General features: G+C 49.7%; 1 protein-coding gene across 2 annotated transcripts in view; it reads left to right on the top strand.

The window, feature by feature from the left end:
- The window catches only part of MX2 (MX dynamin like GTPase 2), a 31,535-nt gene extending 12,751 nt beyond the window's left edge, over positions 1-18,784 (top strand). Inside the window, exons 6-14 of one of the 2 annotated variants that reach the window (XM_064578684.1) lie at positions 585-723; positions 5,376-5,574; positions 8,343-8,421; positions 10,898-11,020; positions 11,359-11,500; positions 12,349-12,507; positions 12,977-13,050; positions 14,323-14,577; positions 16,051-18,784. In XM_064578684.1, coding sequence (XP_064434754.1) covers positions 585-723; positions 5,376-5,574; positions 8,343-8,421; positions 10,898-11,020; positions 11,359-11,500; positions 12,349-12,507; positions 12,977-13,050; positions 14,323-14,577; positions 16,051-16,281 — 1,401 coding nt within the window. In that variant the 3' untranslated portion in view covers positions 16,282-18,784. Of the gene's footprint in view, positions 1-584; positions 724-5,375; positions 5,575-8,342; positions 8,422-10,897; positions 11,021-11,358; positions 11,501-12,348; positions 12,508-12,973; positions 13,051-14,322; positions 14,578-16,050 lie in introns of both variants that reach the window. The other variant, XM_045902424.3, reaches the window with a different exon arrangement.
- Positions 18,785-20,135: the final 1,351 nt, after the last annotated feature.

Here is a 20,135-nt window from a genome sequence, read left to right as displayed (position 1 = left end):
TTTATTGGATTTCTCTAATCTGAGTGAGCTAGACCCCTCCCAAGAACAAACTCCAGAAAAAGACATTAATATTAGGAATGAACACATGTAGAGATATTATTGACATCAGATACTATTGTAGCAGGCACTGAGCACCTGCCACTTGGGGCCCCATATGGGACTCGGCATGGGGATACTGAGCTGACACGTGAGAGGTCACAAAGGTACCCCTCGGCTTCTGAGGCAAATAGGACACATACACAAACACTGTAAGAGAAGGCAGACTCTCAGAGGCATCAGAGAGATTTGGAGAAGAAGGAGAGGTCTAGTCTGGCTACAGGAATCAGAGAGTCTGTGGGAAAGAAGACATACCAGCGGTGGGGTTTGAAGGGAAGTAGGAAATCAACAGAGAACCCAGAAAGGGCAGATGGGGCAGGCATGTCCGAGGAAAGGGGTTGGCCAAGTCAACGCCCAGAAGTGCGAAAACTGGGTCATGCTCTTGGAAATTGGCTTTTTGCAATCACACCTGTCTAGCTGTGTTGTTGGTTGACCAGAGATGTGCTCTTCCTTTGCGTGATTTTTTTTTTTTTTTTTTTTTGCATCAGATCAAGGCACTCATCAAGAAGTACATCGAGAAGCAACAGACGATCAACTTGGTGGTGGTCCCCTGCAACGTGGACATCGCCACCACAGAGGCGCTGAGCATGGCTCAGGAGGTGGACCCTCATGGAGACAGGACCATAGGTAAGAAGAGAGAACCAAGCTCGCAGAGGACAGAAAGGAAGGGGGAGACTTCTCATATATTTAGAAGGTTCCGGAGTGTAGCACTATTAAAGACAAGTTCTACTCCCCGCAGAAGCTCCATGGGCTCAGGGCGCCTTCACACACTGCAGATGGCAGTCTCCCCTCAGTCAGGGTGAGGGGTGTGGCCAGAATTTGGAGGTTCTTCGTCCTCCTTCCTCTTGGCCCTCATTTGCGTTCACAACCCCTTCTGGATCGGGGGCAAGAACTGCCTTGTCTGCTCTCCCACAATTATCTGGAAAGGAGAAAGTGACCGGCGCATCAGCCCTACCATTCCACAGGTAAAGGTCTTGGGACCTGCTGGTACATGGAAAGGGCCTTCATCAGGCCCCAGTGAACATTCTACTGGGCTGATGTTGGGGTGCGAGAGTCTGCAGCGTTGGTATTCAAGCAGAAGTCTTCGTGGGGAGCTGGATTCTCTTAAATTTCTTCTAAAAAAAAAAGTCACCCTGGGACTTGTTACAGGGAACTTGGTTTAAGGGTGCACACAGTCTGGGTTTGAATCCTTGTTCTAGCCCTTACTGGCTACAAAGCCTTGGGTAATATATTTAACCACTCCTGGCCTCACTGTCTTCATCCACGAACTGTTATCACAGTCACACCTATGTGTTGGGTGGTTGGGAGGATTCCATGAAGAAATATCGTATAGGATGGTCCTTAGGGCTATGCATGTAGTATTTTCTCAGCAAATGAGAGCTGCTATTTTTTTATTAGTAATATCATCACTCAACATCACTTTGTCACCAATCATTCCACCTACCCAGAGAATTGACCCTCCTGAAACTTTGCAGGTCATGTCCCTGACGAAATGCAAACTCGGCATACAATTGCCTTTCCCTTTTCTTCCAAAATAAACGCCTGGTTTCCCAGTAAGGATAGAAATGAATATTAGGGGCATAGACGTCAAGCATAACGTTTCACTCTGTGCTAGATCACCCTCGTGCCCTGTTAGCTGTCGACTTCTGCAAGCATCACCAACACACCGACCCAGAGAGAACACTCAGGCTTTGGGTCACTGCTCATTGTAGCTCTGTGCTCTTTGTCCTCTCTTGATCCCAAGTCAGGAAGGATGTCTCACTGGCGACCACAGTAGGTAACATCATCTATCTCATAGGGTCAGCTATCTGGATATTGATATGTTTATAGAACGGGGGCGACCAGGAGTTAGTGGGTGAGTACAGAGCTTCAGTTCTGCAAGATGAAGTGAATCCTATTGGGGGGTGGGGCGCGGTTCACAACCGTGAGGATCCCGGATGCCGCTGAACCATCCACTTTAAAATGGCCCAAACGGTAACTTTTATGTGATGTAGATTTTACCACAATTTTTAAAGATACACGATTTTTATTTATTTTTGTTTTTTTGTTTTGTTTTGTTTTGTTTTAAATGTTTTTATTTATTTATTCATGAGAGTCAGAGAGGCAGAGAAAGAAGCAGGCTCCCCGCCTAGCAGGGAGCCCGATGCGGGACTCGATCCCAGGACCCTGGGATCATGACCTGAGCCGAAGGCAGACGCTTAACCATCTGAGCCACCCAGGCGCCCAAAGATACACGATTTTTAAAAACAGGATAACCGAAGATGGAGTGAAGGAGGAAACATCCTATTTTCATTAGTTGAATTATTCTCTTGCACACACGAGTTATGTGTATCTTGCCACATTTTTTAAAAAAGAGAACTGAATGCCTATCTATACAGTACTTCCAAAGGGTGAAAAGAGAACAAGGCTGATGACTAAGAGTAGTGGTTTACATAATGCCAAGGTTCAGAAAGAACCGGGAGCTGGTACATTTGCAGGTTGTCCGCGAGGCCGGTCCCCCCCCCCAACAGCTAGATGCCCACTGTTCACTGAGCCAGCAGGTTGTCTGCGAGGCCGGTCCCCCCCCTCCAACAGCTAGATGCACACTGTCCACTCAGCCAGCCCCAGCGGGATTCCTGTCGCCACCAAGGTACAGAGATGGCATTTGGTAAGGTCGCCAGTGCCCTCCATGCTGACACACACCTTCACTTCTCTGTCCCCATCTTTCTCCACCTCAGACCCAGTCCGACAGCTGACCACTCCCTCCTTCTCGAAATCTCTCCTTCCTTTGCTGTAACACACAACCCGCTGGCCCCCGGGTCACCATCGCGCTCCGTCTCCTCCTTCACTGGCCACTGGAGGTCACATTCTTAGTCTTGTCTGGTTGTTTCTTCCATTCTCTGACCCCTAAATGTCGGAAACCCAAAACTTGGTTCTGAGATCTCCCCTCTGTCAACATGTGCTCTTTAGGCAAGCTTACTCGTCCGTGGCTTTGAGTGTCTCTATGTGCTGGCAACTCCCAGATCTAAATTTATAACCCTTACCTCTCCCTAGGCTTGACATCTCCACTTGGATGTCTATTAAACGTCTCCGATGTAATGCGACCAAAACACAGCTCCTGATACCCCGCCCCACCTCAGTTCTCCTCCCTCCCACGGCTTCTCCACCTCACAGCACTGCACCTGCCTGCCCAGCTCTAGAGCCAAATCTGAGAGTCACTCGTGACTCCTCCTTCCCCTGCTTCCATGTCTCATTCATCTGGAATCCCGGTGACTCTGTCTCCAAAACTATACCAAGTCTGTCCACTCCTCTCCATCTCCATGCTCACCACTAGACCAGGCCCCCATCATTTCTTGCCTGGATGACTCAAATGTCCTCTGACTGGGTCTCCAGGCACTCACCTTGCCCACTACAGCACCCCCCCACTGGCCTTTAAGCGGGTAAATAAAGTCAGGCCCCTCCTCTGCTTCTACCCTAACGTTCCCACCTCACAGACATAAACCCTGGACCCCTTTCCTGGACAAAAAAGCCTCCTGTGACCTGGCTGCCTATGCCTCTCTGATCGTGGTTCCCATCACTTCTGCCTTGCCCACAACTCTCCAGCGTAGCTGTCATCCCCAGGGCCTGGGATGCTCTTCCACCATCCTCACAGGGCTGGCTCCTTCCTCTCATTCAGATCTCAGCCAAACGCTGCCCTCCCAGAGGCCTTCTTTGTCCACCCAACCCAACACGGCACCATCCGCCCCTGCCTGCACATGACTGGATTTTCATTCTCTGCTTAGCACTTCTCAATATCAGATACTTTTTCTTTATTGCTTGTATATTACTAGACTAATTTATCTGGCTTTTACCCACTGGAAGGTAAGGGGATTGTCACGAAATCAGGGACTTGGCAATCTTGTTCACCGCCATTTCCTCAATACCTAAAGCAGTGGGCTTAATAAGCATTTTTAAATTCAATATGAGTATGTAATGTATTCAGGAAAGAGTTAATTTAAAAAGAAGAAACATTGTTGACAGTGCCCTTCTCCGTGGCCCAGGAGTTGGGACACTGGATGATGCTCATGCCCTGAGGCTGTCGATGGAGGCGTATTTCCTACTTGAGTTCTTGGCTTCAAACTCAGGCACTGGGTGAGAAGGCCCTCTCTTCCCAGCGAGGGAGAGTTCTCATTGCAAACCTCACTCCTTCTTATCTTCCTACTTTTCCTCGGACTACAGTTCAGTGATCTAGCCTTCCCTGGATGACTGCTGGCTCCATGGAGGGGCCTTCGTGGCTGTTGTCGTCCCTCCTGGTGGAGGGTCCTCTCCTTTGCCGGTGGAAGATGCCAGTAGGTTCAGAGACCTGTTGGCTCCCTTAGTAACATGAAGGTCTGTGTGCACACAAACCTTTTAGTGAGTATAAGGGTACACTCTTTTTTTTTTTTAATATTTTATTTATTTCACAGAGAGATAGCGGAGAGAGGGAACACAAGCAGGGGGAGTGGGAGAGGGAGAAGCAGGCTTCCCGCGGAGCAAGGAACCCGATGCGGGGCTCGACCCCAGGACCCTGGGATCATGACCTGAGCCGAAGGTAGACGCTTAACGACTGAGCCACCTAGGCGCCCCCCAAGGGTACACTCTTGATGACCACCTTTGGTAAAGGAAGGTAGAACAGAGAAATTCAACTGCTTAGATGCCAGGAAAGTTTCAGGAAATGATAAGCCAGATAGTCAGACTGAACCACAAACTGAAAACAAGGGCAAAGAGAGTAGAAGATGACGTTAGGTTTCCACCCTAAATAGACAGAAAAATGCAGTGGCTATTTGACACCCTAAGAACATGAGTGGAAATCGATACTCAGAATTCAAAGCATTCCATCCAATCTAAGTGGGAGGCTGTGGGGGCAGCAGGGGGAGAGGGAGGTAGGGAGGACGCTATCCAAGGAGGCCTCCACCCACAGGAAGAGGGCAGAGTGAGTCTGTGACGGGAGATACTAGAGGGGGACCCAGACCGTCTGTCCAGCAGGGAATGATCCATTTCAGGGAACACGGTGGAGCCTGTCTGTTCTGACGATACAGACATGTCTGTTCAATAAATTACACAAGGAAATGACTGAATTGAGTGAGTGGGAGAGCAAATAAAGACGCAGATAAGAGGGGTGGCGATGGAATGCGTGAATGGGGTTTCAGGCCCTGCGCCACCAGAGCTCCAGAAGGCTTCCCGGGTCCTGGCTGAGGAAGGATCCCAGAGCCTAGCAGCACTCACGTGTATGTGAGGAGAAAACTGACCTTTTCCGCTGTCCTTGGCTACTCCTCTCCCAGGAATCCTGACCAAACCAGATCTCGTGGACAAGGGTACCGAACACATGGTCGTGAAAGTGGCTCAGAACCTCACGTACCGTCTGCAGAAGGGCTACATGATCGTGAGGTGCCGGGGACAGGAGGAGATCACCAACAAGCTGAGCCTGGCCGAGGCAACCGAGAAAGAAACGATGTTCTTCCAAGCACATCCGTATTTCAGGTGAGATTCTTTAGGGCCGCACTAGGACTACCCTCTGGGGAAGCCAGCCCTGCCTTCCAGAACTGGCCAAGATGGTGGCCAAGTGATAGAGATCAATGTAGACTATGTCTGTGTTCACCCCGGGTCTGGGGCGGGGCCCAAGAATTTGTGTTTCTATCACATTCCCGGTAGAGGTCAATGTTACCGGGGCAGGGACCACGCTGTGGACACCACCATTCAAGGTCCTTGGGAAAGCAAAGTCTTGGATGAGAAAAGTGCATTGATGTGCTTTGTCGTCCTGCATCCGAGTGGAAATCCTTGAGGGCCCGTGTGCAGGGACTCACCTGTTGCATGAGAAACACTCAGAGCAGAGCTGGAATAATGGTCCTGTGGGATCCTTCCTGGATTCATGTACATAACACACACTCTGCAAACACTCTGCAGCCTGGTGTGTGGCCCTGGGCTAGCTACTGAGCCTCGCTGTGCCTTTAAAATCAGTTGTTCATGGATTCAACGCATTAGTATTTGTAAAACCCTTAGAACTGTGCCTGCCGCTTAGTAGGCACCGTTTGAAATTTTTTTTAATATAGTTTTATTGGGGTAAGCACACTTAACATGAGATCAACCCTCTCAGCAACTGTTTAAGTGCACAACCCCATCTTGTTAACTACAGGCACAATGCTGACCAGCCACCTCTAGAACTTTTTCATCTTGCATAACTGAAACGTCGCCCCTGTTGGTTAGCAAGTCCCTGTTTCCCGTCCCCCAAACACCTGGCAACCACCACTCCCCTCTCTGGTTCTGTGAGTTTGGCCAGTGTAGGCAGATCATGTAAATGGCATCAGACAGTATCTGCCCTTCTGGGACTGGCTTATTTCACTCCGCGTAATGTCGTCAAGGTAGGACCCTACTTACCTGTTTTTGCTTTGCTTGCCTGTGCTTTTTGTGTCCATGAAATCATCTCCAAGACCAATATCGTGAATATTTTCCTAAATGTTTTCTTCGAGGAGTTTTTTTCCCCCAAGATTGACTTTATTTATTTATTTATTCATTTGAGAGAGAGCACGAGACAGGGGAGAAGCAGAGGGAGAGGGATAAGCAGACTCCCCGCGGAGCATGGAGCTCGATCCCATGACCCTGAGATCATGACCTGAGCCAAAATCAAGAGTCAGAAGCTCATCTAACTGAGCCACCCAGGTGCCCCACTTATGGGAGTTTTATAATCTCAGGTCTTACATTCAAGCCTTTTTATTTATTTATTTATTTATTTATTTATTTATTTATTTATTTAGAGCATAAGCACAAGCAGGGGAGGGGCAGAGGGAGAAACGAAGAGCAGAATCTTAAGCAGGCTCCATGCTCAGCACAGAGCTTGACGTGGAGCTCAGTCCCACAACCCTGAGATCAAGACTTGAGCTGAAATCGAGAGTCTGACGCTCAACCGACTGAGCCACGAGGGCGCCTCTTACATTCAAGCCTTTTTAATCAGACTTTTGTGTAATAGTGTAAGATATGGATCGGTTGCATTATTTTGCACGTGGTTGTCCAGTTTTCCCATCATCGTTCGGTGAAGAGACTGTCCTTCCCCCATTGTATACTCTTGACCCTCCGTCAAAGACCAGTTAACTGCATGTGCCTGGGTTTATTTCTGGGCTCACTGTTCTGTTTCATTGGTCTGTATGTCTGTGTTTATGCAAGTACCATATTGTTTTAATTACGGTAGCTTTGTAATATATATTTAGAAATCAGGAAGTAGAGTGCCTCCAGGTTTTCTTCTTTATTAAGACTGATTTGGCTATTCGGAAATAATTATTTGTTACAAGAAATAAAATACTAGTTTGGGCAAGTCATTTATCCTCTATGAAGTTAAGTTTGTTTTGTTTTCCTGTGGGTAAAAAGATGACTTAACTCATGAGTTTATTGAGATGATAAAAGAGAAAATAAATGTAACCTTTCTAGCACCCTGCTTGCTTGGGTTTGGGCTCACCCCATAATTAGCAACTGTCTTTCTATGCACTACTTGGCTTTCTGATGGCCTGTGTCACCCTAGGGAGCTGACACTTAATAAAGCCCAGAATAGGAAAAATGATCATATAGGTTGTTGACCTTAGAAATAAAACAGTGAGGGCGCCTGGGTGGCTCAGTTGGTTAAGCGACTGCCTTCGGCTCAGGTCATGATCCTGGAGTCCCTGGATCGAGTCCCGCATCGGGCTCCCTGCTTGGCGGGGAGTCTGCTTCTCCCTCTGACCCTCCCCCCTCTCATGTACTCACTCTCTCTCAAATAAATAAATAAATAAATCTTTAAAAAAAAAAAGAAAGAAAGAAATAAAACAGTGAGTTCTTTTTCCAGCAAAAATGAATTTATTTGGGAATAACAGAGAATTGCAATCTGGGGTAAAGGAGTCATGGTAAAACCATAGGCAAGTCCAACAAATAAAGAAGAGGAGCACTATTTTATGGAGAAGAAGGAGAAGTTGGGTTGTTTTGAACTCAGTCCATTGAAGAAAGACAAGCGTTCAGGGTGCTGACAGGTTTTCTTTGGCTGAGTTGCAAGGGTGGTGGATTGCTTGTAGGAGAGACGGCGCACATCCTTTTTTCTGGGGCCCAAAGCCGATGATTCTCTCCTGTTGAGGAGGCTTCTGCTGGGTCCAGAATGGACACTTCTTAGACCACGGTATGGCGTGGGAGCTCCCCCTTCTGGCCTCCCGCCTCCATTTCAGCGAGGTTTTCCTGACGGTATTGATAACCAGGGTCCTTCCTGAACGCCCATGTGTTCTGTCTTGTCTCAGAGCTCTCCTGGAGGAAGGAAAGGCTACGGTGCCCCGTCTGGCAGAAAGACTGACCAATGAGCTCATCTTGCACATCAATGTGAGTCAACGGGTTGGGTCGCGAGTTGTAAAAATCACAGCCTACCCAAGCCCCTCCACCCTGAGATGGCTGTGACACCCCCCGAGCTGCCCACACAAGCCAGAAGACAAGCTCATTCTGAAAACCAAACCGCTCATGATCAGAGGTTCCCAGCAGAGCTTCCAAAACCTGGAAGCAACAGCCGTGTAATGTTGAAGAAATTGCTCAATCCGTCAATTTGGGGGAAGCAACAAGGGAAGGAGGAACACGATAAGCCACTTTAGAAGGGTAAAAGGAATGAACCCGCACTTAGCAAATGTATCCTTTTGCAAGAGGTTAACATTTTGTCGACCTTGAGAACGAAACAGTCAGTTATTTTACCAGCAGACAAAAGCAATGAATTCTTCCGAGCCAGGAAACACATACTCCAGGAACATTCGGTTGGAAGGGGCCAGTGGTTCTCAAACTGCACACAAGAGTCACTTGGAAAGCTTATTTAAATTCAGATTCCTGGGCCCCAATTCAAGTTTCTGAGTCGGTAAATCTAGAGGGTAGGAGGCAATGAATTTGCACTTGTGACTTCCCAGGTGGTCTGGGAAACATACTTTGAGGAGTCCTGATTCCAGTGGAACCCCCTTCGTTTGCACAACAGGGCCTCAAAAGACATCCCCTGTCTAAAGGACACAGCCCCGTCTCATTGACAAAAACTTTGTTTTTGCGAAAAGACATTGCGGGTTTTTTTGTTTTTTGTTTTTTGTTTTTAAAGATTTTATTTATTTATTTGAGAGAGAGAGAATGAGAGACAGAGAGCATGAGAGGGAGGAGGGTCAGAGGGAGAAGCAGACTCCCCGCCGAGCAGGGAGCCCGATGCGGGACTCGATCCCGGGACTCCAGGATCATGACCTGAGCCGAAGGCAGTCGCTTAACCAACTGAGCCACCCAGGCGCCCAAGACATTGCGTTTTGATAAGTATTTTTGATGATATATTTCTCAGCGTTTAAATATTTTACACTTGTGGTATTCTAAGTTAATTTTTTAAAATTCATAACAAGAGGGGCACCTGGGTGGCTCAGTCGTTAAGCGTCTGCCTTCGGCTCAGGTCCTGGTCCCAGGGTCCTGGGATCGAGCCCCGCATCAGGCTCCCTGCTCCGCGGGAAGCCTGCTTCTCCCTCTCCCACTCCCACTCCCCCTGCTTGTGTTCCCTCTCTCGCTGTGTCTCTCTCTGTCAAAATAAATAAATAAAATCTTAAAAAAAAAAAAATTCATAACAAGACCATTATGATAATGATCATTTGAAACATCAGGAAAAAATGGAATACATTTCTGACCATAGATTCAAAATGCCTGAAAACAAAACAAAACAAAACAAAAGCCCCTGTGAGGACCTTATTACTTTTGGTGTCGTCCACCTTCGTCAGCATCTTACCTGGGCTTGGGATGCTAATCCACAAACTGCCTTTAACCCCCCACGCACTCCTCCTGTCTGGCTGCAGTGTTCCCACTCACTGAAGCAGACGCTGGGGCCACTGGCCCCTCAGGCCTTGTGTCCACCTGCTTGGGCTGGGGAGGCGGGGAGCAGGACGTGCACGGGGACTCTACCACTTACTCGCTTGGTGACAGGATCAGGCAGTTTGCCTCTCTGAGCCTTAGGTTCCTCTCTCGTAAATCCAAGAGGCAATAAAGCCATGTGCTTTTTCCCGCAGTGTGGGGCTCAACTGAGATGTGGGGGGTGCAGAATGGCGTTTAGCCCAAAGACAGCCCTCTGTGGTGCCTCTCAATGTCCTTCCTTCTCCTCCCCTTCCTTAGCATCAGCATCGCTGATTGGTTAGGACTATACCCAGCCTGACACTGATATCCAAGATAGACCCTCTACCCTAGCACTGTTTATCAGTTTATGACACCCAAATGATCACCAACAGAACATTTTACTAAAGGAAGCTTATGTTACATTCAAGTGTACTTGTTCTCTAAAAATTTTTTAAAAGATTTTATTATTTTAGAGAGAGAGAGAGAGAGTATGCGGCAGGGAGGGGCACAGGGAGAGGGAGAGAGAGAATCCCAAGCAGATTCCCCGCTGAGCGCAGAGGCTGGCCTGGGGCTCGATCCCACAGCCCTGAGATCACGCACGACCTGAGCCAAAACCAAGAGTTGGATGCTTAATCGACTGAGCCCCCCAGGTGCCCTTACCTGTTCTCTAAATACAGAGCACCAAGCCAAACCAAAACCTGGCCACCTCTTGATTCCTCCCCACCCCAATGACATTAACAAAACAGCAAATTTCTACACTAGATCTTTCAGGCCGTGGCGCACACCCATTGCACGCAAAGCCATCCTTGGGCTCTTTAACAGGTGTCCGTGTTAACAAGCTTCACACAATAATAGAGATTCCGGGTCCCCTTGAAAGCTTTCACATGGGATTCCGCCCATGTATCTAAGAAACCTGTCAGCCGATTTCATCAAGCTGCGGAGTTTCATTGTTCGCTATTATTTTGTTCAGAAATCACTCCCGTTGTTAGAAAAGCAAATAAGGGAGAGCCACCAGAGGGCGACAGAGGAACTGCACCAGTGTGGAGACAACATCCCCAGCAATGAAGCCGATAGAATGTTCTTTCTGATCGAGGTGAGGGTGACCGGGACTCCTTGTGACACTCAGGCACAGAAACTGGTTTCTGTGTCACCAGATCCCTGTAGATGGCCACATCCTCCCTGGTGGCCCAGCACCTCTTGAGATGGCCCCCCATGCGTCCCTGCCCGTGGCATGCCGGGAGCCCTGTTTTGCAGGGAGCTGCCCGCCATTTGTCTTGCCTGGGAGATGGAGTGGTTGGGTGGCTGACTAGATTTCTGGCAGTGCTTCCCCCCCCGCCCCTCCCCGCCCAACGCCACACGCTGCAGCCCCAGGCAGGTCCCAGCTCTTTAATGTGATTACAGCGCAGATTGATGACTTTATCTCATTTTCAGAAAATTAAGGTGTTTAATCAGGACATTGAAAAGTTAATAGAGGGAGAAGAAGTCGTGAAGAAGAAAGATAGCCGCTTATTTAACAAAGTCAGGGAGCATTTTGAAAGCTGGGTACTTGTACTCACAGCCAATACCCAAAAAGGTAAGTCCTGGGACAAGGCTCCCCCTAAACACCTTGGGGTCATATTTACCAAGACCAGAGGCTGCTTCTGGCTCAGAAGTGTGCAAACAGCCGAACATGCCCACACAAGACACCATGGGGCCCCTTAGCAATGGATCACCGCTTCTCAGCCATCGATGTGGAGCCTTGCCCTCACCAAATTCTACAGTTCTACCACCTCCAGCCTTCTTCTTGCTCCTTTGTTTGGAGACTAGACAATTCTACTTACCTCATTTGCCTTTTTCTCTTCGCCCCTAATGCAAGACCGCAAGACCGCAGAGGTCGGTGGTTTGATAAGAATCTCCTTGCTTTGCCTGAGGAAGTTCCAATTTCCCTTCTGCCAGAGTCCAGATGCCTGCAGGGTGTGTGTGTGTGTGTGTGTGTGTGTGTGTGTGTGTGTGTGTGTGAGGTATCTTTGTTTTGGCGCTTGATAAAAACAGCACTGTTCACGTCCATGGTAGGATTCCTCCAACTGTAGTCTGGATGTGTTCTTGGGAGATCTGTAAGTGCTGTAATAATATTTAAGTTTCTGTTTTCGTGGAACTAATCCGGTACTTTCTACCAGTTACAAACACTAAGCTCATCTCTCAGGGTGATGACTCTCAACTGAAACACGTTTCCATAGGATAACAATTTTGTTTCTTAAAAGTCAGTTTTCCTTAAACTGGCATTATCAGACCATAATTTTTTTTTCATTATGAAAAAGCTCCATTTAGAAATATTGCCTTGGGGTCCCGTGGGTGAGCAAGGCTGCAATAAAAAAAGTTTCTATTCGTAAAATGTTTGTGGAATCATTAGACTTCACCACGGTGGTCTGTCTTATACTGCAGTTAAAAATATTATTCACGAAGAAGTCTCAATATATGAAAAGCAGTATCGCGGTAGAGAGCTTCTTGGATTTGTCAGCTACAAGACGTTCGAGACCATAGTGCACCAGTATATGGAACAGCTGATAGACCCCGCGCTCACCATTCTCCACCAGACTGTTGGTGAGGAGCTCTCCCAGTGCCTTGCACATGGTCAGCCCAGCCCGGTACCTTCCACCTTCTGTAGGGCTCGGTGCCTTAGAGGGAAGGATCGGGGTGCAATTATCAAACCAAGCAGGAAGATCTTCTTTGACCATTTTGGGGGGAAGACAAGAGTGCACAGGAGCGTGGTCTGGCTATTCCTCCCCTCCACCCAACCATGCCGGGGTATAGCCAGGTCCTAGTCCTGGAGAGAACACACACTCCATGAAAGGACAGCAAGTGGACAGGACCCGGGCAGGGTGGGGGTGGGGGTGGCTTTTGTGTCTCCGTGGGACAATGTACTGTCCCCTCCTTCTCTCTTAGTCTATAGATCTGGGGAGCGCGACATTGGAATGGGGTCCACGTAACATGATTTCACTTCCCTGTGTCTCTAACCTGTTTTATTCCTGCTTGCGACTTACGGATGCTTTGTTCTCTCTTTGGTCAGAAGTTGTCTGGCAAACGTTCGCCGATGCAGCCAAGAGGCATTTTAGTGAATTCTCCAACCTCAATCAAACAGCCCAGGTAAGCACCCACAGTCTCCGTGCCAGTCATCTGACCTGCCGGCTCTTTTCTCTGGGTCTAACCTTTGAGAGAAGTGGCAGGTTTACTGTCGTTTAGAAATCCAAGGCCAAGGTTATAACTGCGGGCCGGCTGGGCTGGTGGCAGCCAGTCTGCCCTCCCCCCCGGGAGGGACGAACAAAGCTCTTGGCCCAGTTACCCTGTCTGTAGGAGCTTCCGCCACACGGCGGGCTGGAGGCTCCGTGGTGATGCTCTGAACATACCTGGTGACTGCCCGGTTCTTTGAATCTCTTTCTACCACAAAGGACAGAATTGTCCACTAGTCCTACTCCAAAATCTTCCCAAGTGGGACTTAAAAATATTGTCGCAGCTCTGTTGGTTTCCACTGAAACAGCTCTGATTTCCCTCTCAGTGATGGGAACCAGGGGTGTTCCTGGTCCCCCCCTCGCCCCATCCCCAGGCTCGAGATAAAAACCCTCCTCTGCCCAAGCCTGGGCCAGTGGGTCTGAATCTCATTCCACTACTCAGGTGAGCAGGAAAGAGAATTTCTGCCATTTTCCCGTAACAGCCGAATGTCTCCTTTTACCTCTTTGGCCGGTTGGCGAAAACTCAGTCTGACTTCTAACCTCTCCATCTCTCCCAAGGGCTTTGTCTGAGGCCTCGGGTGCCTCACCAGGGGATGGGGGACAGGCCGGGTCCTGGACCACCGTTTCTCCAGCAGCCTGTCCTTCCCAGGCCCTGCTTGTTGGCCCCCTGCCCCCCCCCATGCTCCTGACCCCAAGAAGGGGCTCTTCTCCACCACGTCATCCCTTCCCTTCCCAGAATGCCCCTAACTGCGGGGGTAACGCAGGAGTCACGGGATTTCTGGGAAACAGAGATGTCAAGCTGTTACCCCACTGTGTTCATTGGTGCAGATTCATTCTCGAATGCGTGGATTCAAGCTGATTAGAGAGACCACGGTGATGGACGTAGAAGTATAGAGTAGACCACGATCGAGGGGGCAGGCAGACGGTGATGTGGGAGCGAAGGGAGGTCGGGGCAGAGAGGAGGACCTGCAGCACAGGAGTGGGCAGGACCCTGCAGGGGTAGAGACACAGGATGGAGGAGGATAGCAGCATGGGGTGCAGCGGTCCTCCTCAGAGTCGCCATGTAAAATCAAGGCCTTCTTGGACCTGAAATTACGTCTAATACCATCCCAACATAATAGGACTTCCTATGATGTTTAAAACAACAAGGGGGAGGCAAGAAGTCACGTGCTTTCTCTTATCCGCCCAGAACAAGATTGAAGACATAAAAACGAGAGAAGCAGAAACAGCAGAAAATCTGATCCGACTTCAGTTCAGAATGGAGCAGCTGGTTTATTGTCAAGACGAGATTTACAGCGTGGTTCTGAACCAAGTCCGGAAAGAGGTCTTCAACCCAGTGGGAAAGCCCTTGCAGAATCCCGAGTTGAAACTGTCATTCTCCAAAGATCTGTCTTCGGTGTCGTCCATCACTGAGATTGGGGTGCACCTGAATGCCTATTTCTGGGTGAGCACATAGACCGGTGGCGGGGGTATTGGCCCCGCAGGCCCCAGGCATTCTGGCTGAAGCTGCTTCACAGGGGAAGGCGGGAGGGGCCGCTACTCGATTTGAAGTCTCTTCTGCAGTGAGAAATGCTCACATATTGTCTCATTTATGGTGATAACCCTGTTGTTACAACATAGAGTTGTAACCCTGTCTAGGAACTTTTAATTAATTGGGGAACTTGGGAATCAGGTTTTTAATGTGACAAAGCATGCTTTCCAACTGCAAAGTTCTTTATATTTTATGCTATGCGTGAATTACAAAATTGCTATTATCAGAATACAGCAAAATACAACAAGCACTAACTTTACTAGTTAGCATTTAGTTTTCCGTGATGTTCAGAAGGCATTCGGGACTCAAACGGCCTCAAACTCACCGGCTCCACAAAATAGGAATGAAAATTCCTTTCCCTAGATTCTGTGACCCAATCACCTCCAGAGTTTCCAAACCTCCGTCCATGGACAGAAATGTGGGGTGCAGGGCGCCTGGGTGGCTCAGTTGGTTAAGCGACTGCCTTCGGCTCAGGTCATGATCCTGGAGTCCTGGGATCGAGTCCCGCATCGGGCTCCCTGCTCAGCGAGGAGCCTGCTTCTCCCTCTGACCCTCCCCCCTCTCATGTACTCTCTCTCATTCTCGCTCTCTCAAATAAATAAATAAATCTTTAAAAAAAAAAGAAATGTGGGGTGCATAGAAAGGAAAGTAATTTTAATCTGCAAAGAAGCCCAACTCCTGAAGCCTTTTCTTTTTTTTTTTAAAGATTATTTATTTTAGAGAGAAAGAGAGAGCGAGCTAGAGCAGGGGGAGGAGCAGAAGGAGAGGGGGAGAGAGAGAGAAGCAGACTCCCCACTGAGCATGGAGCTCGATGCAGGGCTCGATCTCATGACCCTGAGATCATGACCTGAGCTGAAATCAAGAGCCAGACACTTAACCCACTGAGCCCCCCAGGTGCCCATCCTGAAACCTTTCCTGAATCAGAATAGAAAGTAGTTACCCAGATGTGAGGTCCAGCTGCCAGGCAAACTTGTTCTTACCTATGCAGACAGGGAATGAGGTGGCCACTAAAGCAGGTCCCAATCTGCTCCCAGAAGGGGCCAGGGGATCGCAGGGCCCAGAGGACTCTCTGGGGAGGTGGAGTGGGGGTGGGGGTGGAGGAGGAGAGGGGCGGAGCTCCCAGGAAGGCTGGGATGTCCAGAAGTGTGCTATGGGCTTGCTAGCCTGCCAGGTGGGTTCTTAGTACCCGAGGGGATACCTGCCTGTCGTCGAACTCAGGCAGCCCAGATAGAACTTTCCCATGGCTCAGTGCTGACCACTGCAGTGGGGTGGACGGGACCACCAGGACCTATCGAGGCAATTACCCATGGATCCAAGAATCCCAAGGCTTTGCTGCAACCACAGGCCAAGACCCCTCCAGCTGACCTTTCTTATCCCCTCTTCCAGGAAGCCAGCAAACGTCTCGCCAACCAGATCCCATTCATAATTCAGTATTTCATACTCCAAGAGTATGGCAGTTGCTTACAGAAAGCCATGATGCAGATACTGCAGGAGAGAGAGCACTATTCCTGGCTACTTCAAGAACAGAGCGAGACCTCTGCCAGGAGGAGAGTCCTTAAGGAGAAGATTCACCGGCTGGTTCAGGCGCGGCGCGCTCTCTATAATTTCTGCAATTAAAGGGGCTGGGTCCACGGAGGGGCAACGATGCTTTTGGGTTTTCTTTTCTGTGCACGCACTGTAAGGGGATGCGAAAAGTGGCTTCGCATTTGGAACCAGGCTTTTCTGTTGCCACCTGTGTCCACCTTTGCTGTCCTGCATTTGCGCTCAGCACCAGTTTGTATCTGAAGTCCACATGCACCCGGGGCTGTCACCTCTGCCAGGAGGCCTTCTCTGATCTCCCCAAAGAGGTGGCTCGCCAGTCCTTGAGCCTCACAGACCCCCGTTACAGCGTTCTCAAATACTGCTCTCTTTCTTTGTTAGATTGTAAGAGACCCCAGAGGGGGGAGGTCAGGATCATATTCTTTTGTATTCCCGGAATCTTGAATGACACCTGCTACACACGAGCCCCTTAATGAATTATATCTCACCAAACACATGAATGATGAAGACCACCTGGCGTTGTGGCTTAAATGCAGACTTCGGTGGTTTGAGATGGTGTCCCTTGGCCGGTCACTCTCAGAGCAATTCAGCCATGCCACCTGCTTCCCCGTGTTGACTGTAGCCGTGTTTCCAGCCCCCCAGGGGAGACTGGCGGGGGCGATACCGATTTTAATGTGCACTGTTTCCCTGGCTGCAACGAGCTCCCATTGCTACGTTAAGTCCTGAAGAGATGTTTAATAAGGAAAAACATTTTTTAAAGATTTTATTTATTTACCTGACAGAGAGAGAGCACAAGCAGGGCGAGCAGGAGAGGGAGAAGCAGGCTCCCCACTGAGCAGGGAGTCCGACACGGGGCTCGGTCCCAGGACCCTGGGATCATGACCTGAGCAGAAGGCAGACGTTTAACTGACTGAGCCACCCAGGCGCCCCAGGAAAAGCATTTTTTTTTTTTAATGTAGAGGTTCATACCAGTGGCCATCTCTAGATTGGAGGATTACGACTAATTTTATTTTCTTCGTCAGGCTAAGCAATACCTACTTCAGAGGAATTTTAGGAGGGTTAAGTGAAACCATTTCTACAAAACACCTGTCCCGAAGCCGGTGTTCAAAAATGCCAACAATTCTTCGCTCTCCATCAAACGCCTCTTTCTTCCTTACTCTCTAGGTCCGTAGAGCAGCCCCCCTTCTAAAGCCCTCCCAGCCAGTTCTCACACCCCGTTCTTTGATCTCTGTGAGGCAGGTGTTATGTGGGGTTAGATGAGCCCGACCTCATGGTTTTGCACAGGCATGCCCAGTTTTCCCAGCACCATTTGTTGAAGAGATCATCCTTCCCCCATTGGTCTTGGCACCCCCATCCAAAATCATTTGGCCATATATGCAAGCATTTATTTCTGGGCTCTCTGTTCTAGTCCATTGGTCTGTGCCTGTCTTTAGGCACAGACCAATGGACCACCAGGACCATTGATCAAAACCACACTGTTTTGATAATGGTAGCTTTGTAGTAAGTTTTGAAATGAAGAAGTGTGAGTCCTTAGCTTCCTTCTTCTTTTTCAGGATTGTTTTGCCAATTTCGGGGTAGCTTGAGATTCCACGTGAATCTTACAGTGGGTTTTTCTCTCTCTACAAAAAATGTCATTGGGATTTTGACAGGGATTGCACTGACTCTGGAGGTCACTTGGGGTGGTATTTGCATCTTAACAATATTCAGTCTTGCAATTCATGAACACTGGATGTCTTCCCGTGTATTTATGTCTTCTTTAATATCTTTGAGCAATGTTTTATAATTTTCAGTATGTCTTTCATTTCCTTGATTAAGTTAATCCCTAAGTAGTTTATTCTTTTTGATGCTGTTGTAAGTGGAACTGTTTTTCTTCATTTCTTTTTCAGATCGTTCATTGTTAGGGACCAGAAATGCAACATTTTTCGTTTTTTTTTTTTTTTTTTTTTGCTGAATATTTGTGGTTTTCCACATATAAAATCATACAATTTGTGAACAGAGGTAATTGTACTTATTCCTTTCCAATTTGGATGCCTTTTGTTTTGTTACCTTGCTGGATTGCTCTTCTGATAGTACCTTGAATAGAAGTGGCAAAGGCTGGGAACCTTGTAAAGTGTCCCAGATTTTGAAGAACCTTTGCAATATTGAAGCTAATGGTTATGAAAAGAGCGTATGAAAGAGAAAATATTGGTCTTAGTTTTGGTGTCCTTTACTTTTCTTTTTTCTTTTGTAATTTGGACTTTTCCCCTCATTTTATGAGTTGGGTCACATACACAAATAGCAGCAGTGCTGAGAAGACCCACTGTCCCTGTTCCCTTTGTTGTCTTTTTTTTAAATTAATTTATTTGGCAGAGAGATAGAGAGCACAAGTAGGCAGAGTGGCAGGCAGAGGGAAAGGGAGAAGCAGGCTCTCTGCTGAGCAGGGAGCCTGATGCGGGGCTCGAGCCCAGGACTCTGGGATCATGCATGACCTGAGCCGAAGGCAGCCGCTTAACCGACTGAGCCACCCAGGCGCCCCCTTTGTTGTCTTCTTAACCTTTAAATTATAGATGCTGTTGTGGAAATAAAGTCTGAGAAAAATAAAGTCTGATATTGAATATTTGTTCCATTAATTGCATATTCAAAGCTTCCCCGTTTCACACGTAAGTGCAAGCGTGCGTGTGGGCGCGCACACACACACACACACACACCAGAGCGTCGGCCAAAGCTGCTCATTTGCCACCTCAGGACCGACCCCAAGCCCAGGTGCCCGCACCCAGGGAATGCGCTCAGGCCTGGCGTCCCCGGGTCCTGGGGCTGCCGCAGCAAAGTACCACGAGCTGGATGGCTTCACCCAGAGGTCTGTTCTCTCACACTCTGGAGGCTCGAGGTCTGAAGTCCACTGGAGCGGAGGGACAAGGTGTCCAGGCCGCTCCCCCAGTTGCGGGTGGCTGCAGCCGTCCTGGGCGGTCCGGGCCTGGCCCCTGCGCCGGCCGGCCTCTGCCCCGTCTGCACCGGCCTTCTCCGCGTCTCTCAGGCCCATGTCCCTCGCCTTTCTCTTCTGGACACCAGTCGTCAGGCGGAGTCGGGACGACCTCATCTCGGGATCCATAACTTCATGAGCTCTGCAGAGATGCTACTAACAAATCAGGACACGTCCCAGGCTCCGGGGCTTAGCGCGGCACCTGGCTTCTGGGGACCACAGCGGGGCGCACAGCACCCGGCTTCCCAGCAGGGCGCAGCACGGGGCTGAGAGCGGGCCGCGCACCCACCAGAATAAGCCCACGGCGGCAACCGCACCCCCACATCTCCGCAGCCGAACGCAGCCCGAGGGTGCTCCCCGCTCACATCTCCGACGTCCACGGCCGCCTGGCGGGGGGCTGAGCCACACGGTCCCTGGGCGCCCCCATCGCCCGGGCCTTCGAGCCCCCACCAGACCCTCTGCGTCTGCCCGGCAGGTGAGGAAAGAGAGGGTGTAGGGGGTTTGCAGGGAGGTTTCGGGGAGCCGGGCGGTCGCGGGCAGGTCTCAGGCCTCGGGCCACGCCCAACTGCAAGGCAGGCTGGGAAGTGTGGTCCAGCCGAGCGGACAGAGGGGAGGGGAGGCAGGATTTGGACGTCGCCACACCCGTCCCTACCTCCACGGGGAGCGCTCCTTGAGCAAAACACGGAGTAGAGAAGCAGACGTGTCCTCCGCTCTTGCTCCTTTCGCCCGGGTCACTCGCTCGCGCACGCACACACGCACGTGCCCCCGACGGCTTCCTCCTCCGCGGCCGCTGGGGGGCTGGGGTTTCGTTCCGAGCAAGTGCAGAAGGAAGCCATTCGGCCAGACGGTCGCAAGGAGGTCAGCCGCCACGACCGAGGGCTTGGCAGAGCCCCGGGCGGGGAGGGGAGAGGCGAGCCTTCACAGCGGGAAACCCGGAGGCTCCGGGCTCGCCGGAGGGGGCTGTGGCCCGGGG

This window comes from Mirounga angustirostris, unplaced genomic scaffold (genome assembly GCF_029215605.1).
Source record: "Mirounga angustirostris isolate CCGP_5_RB_7025 unplaced genomic scaffold, mMirAng1.0.hap1 SCAF_1, whole genome shotgun sequence".
Lineage (NCBI taxonomy): Eukaryota > Metazoa > Chordata > Mammalia > Carnivora > Phocidae > Mirounga > Mirounga angustirostris.
Note: the sequence above shows the minus strand (reverse complement) of the source record. Positions and strands in the feature narration are given on the sequence as shown.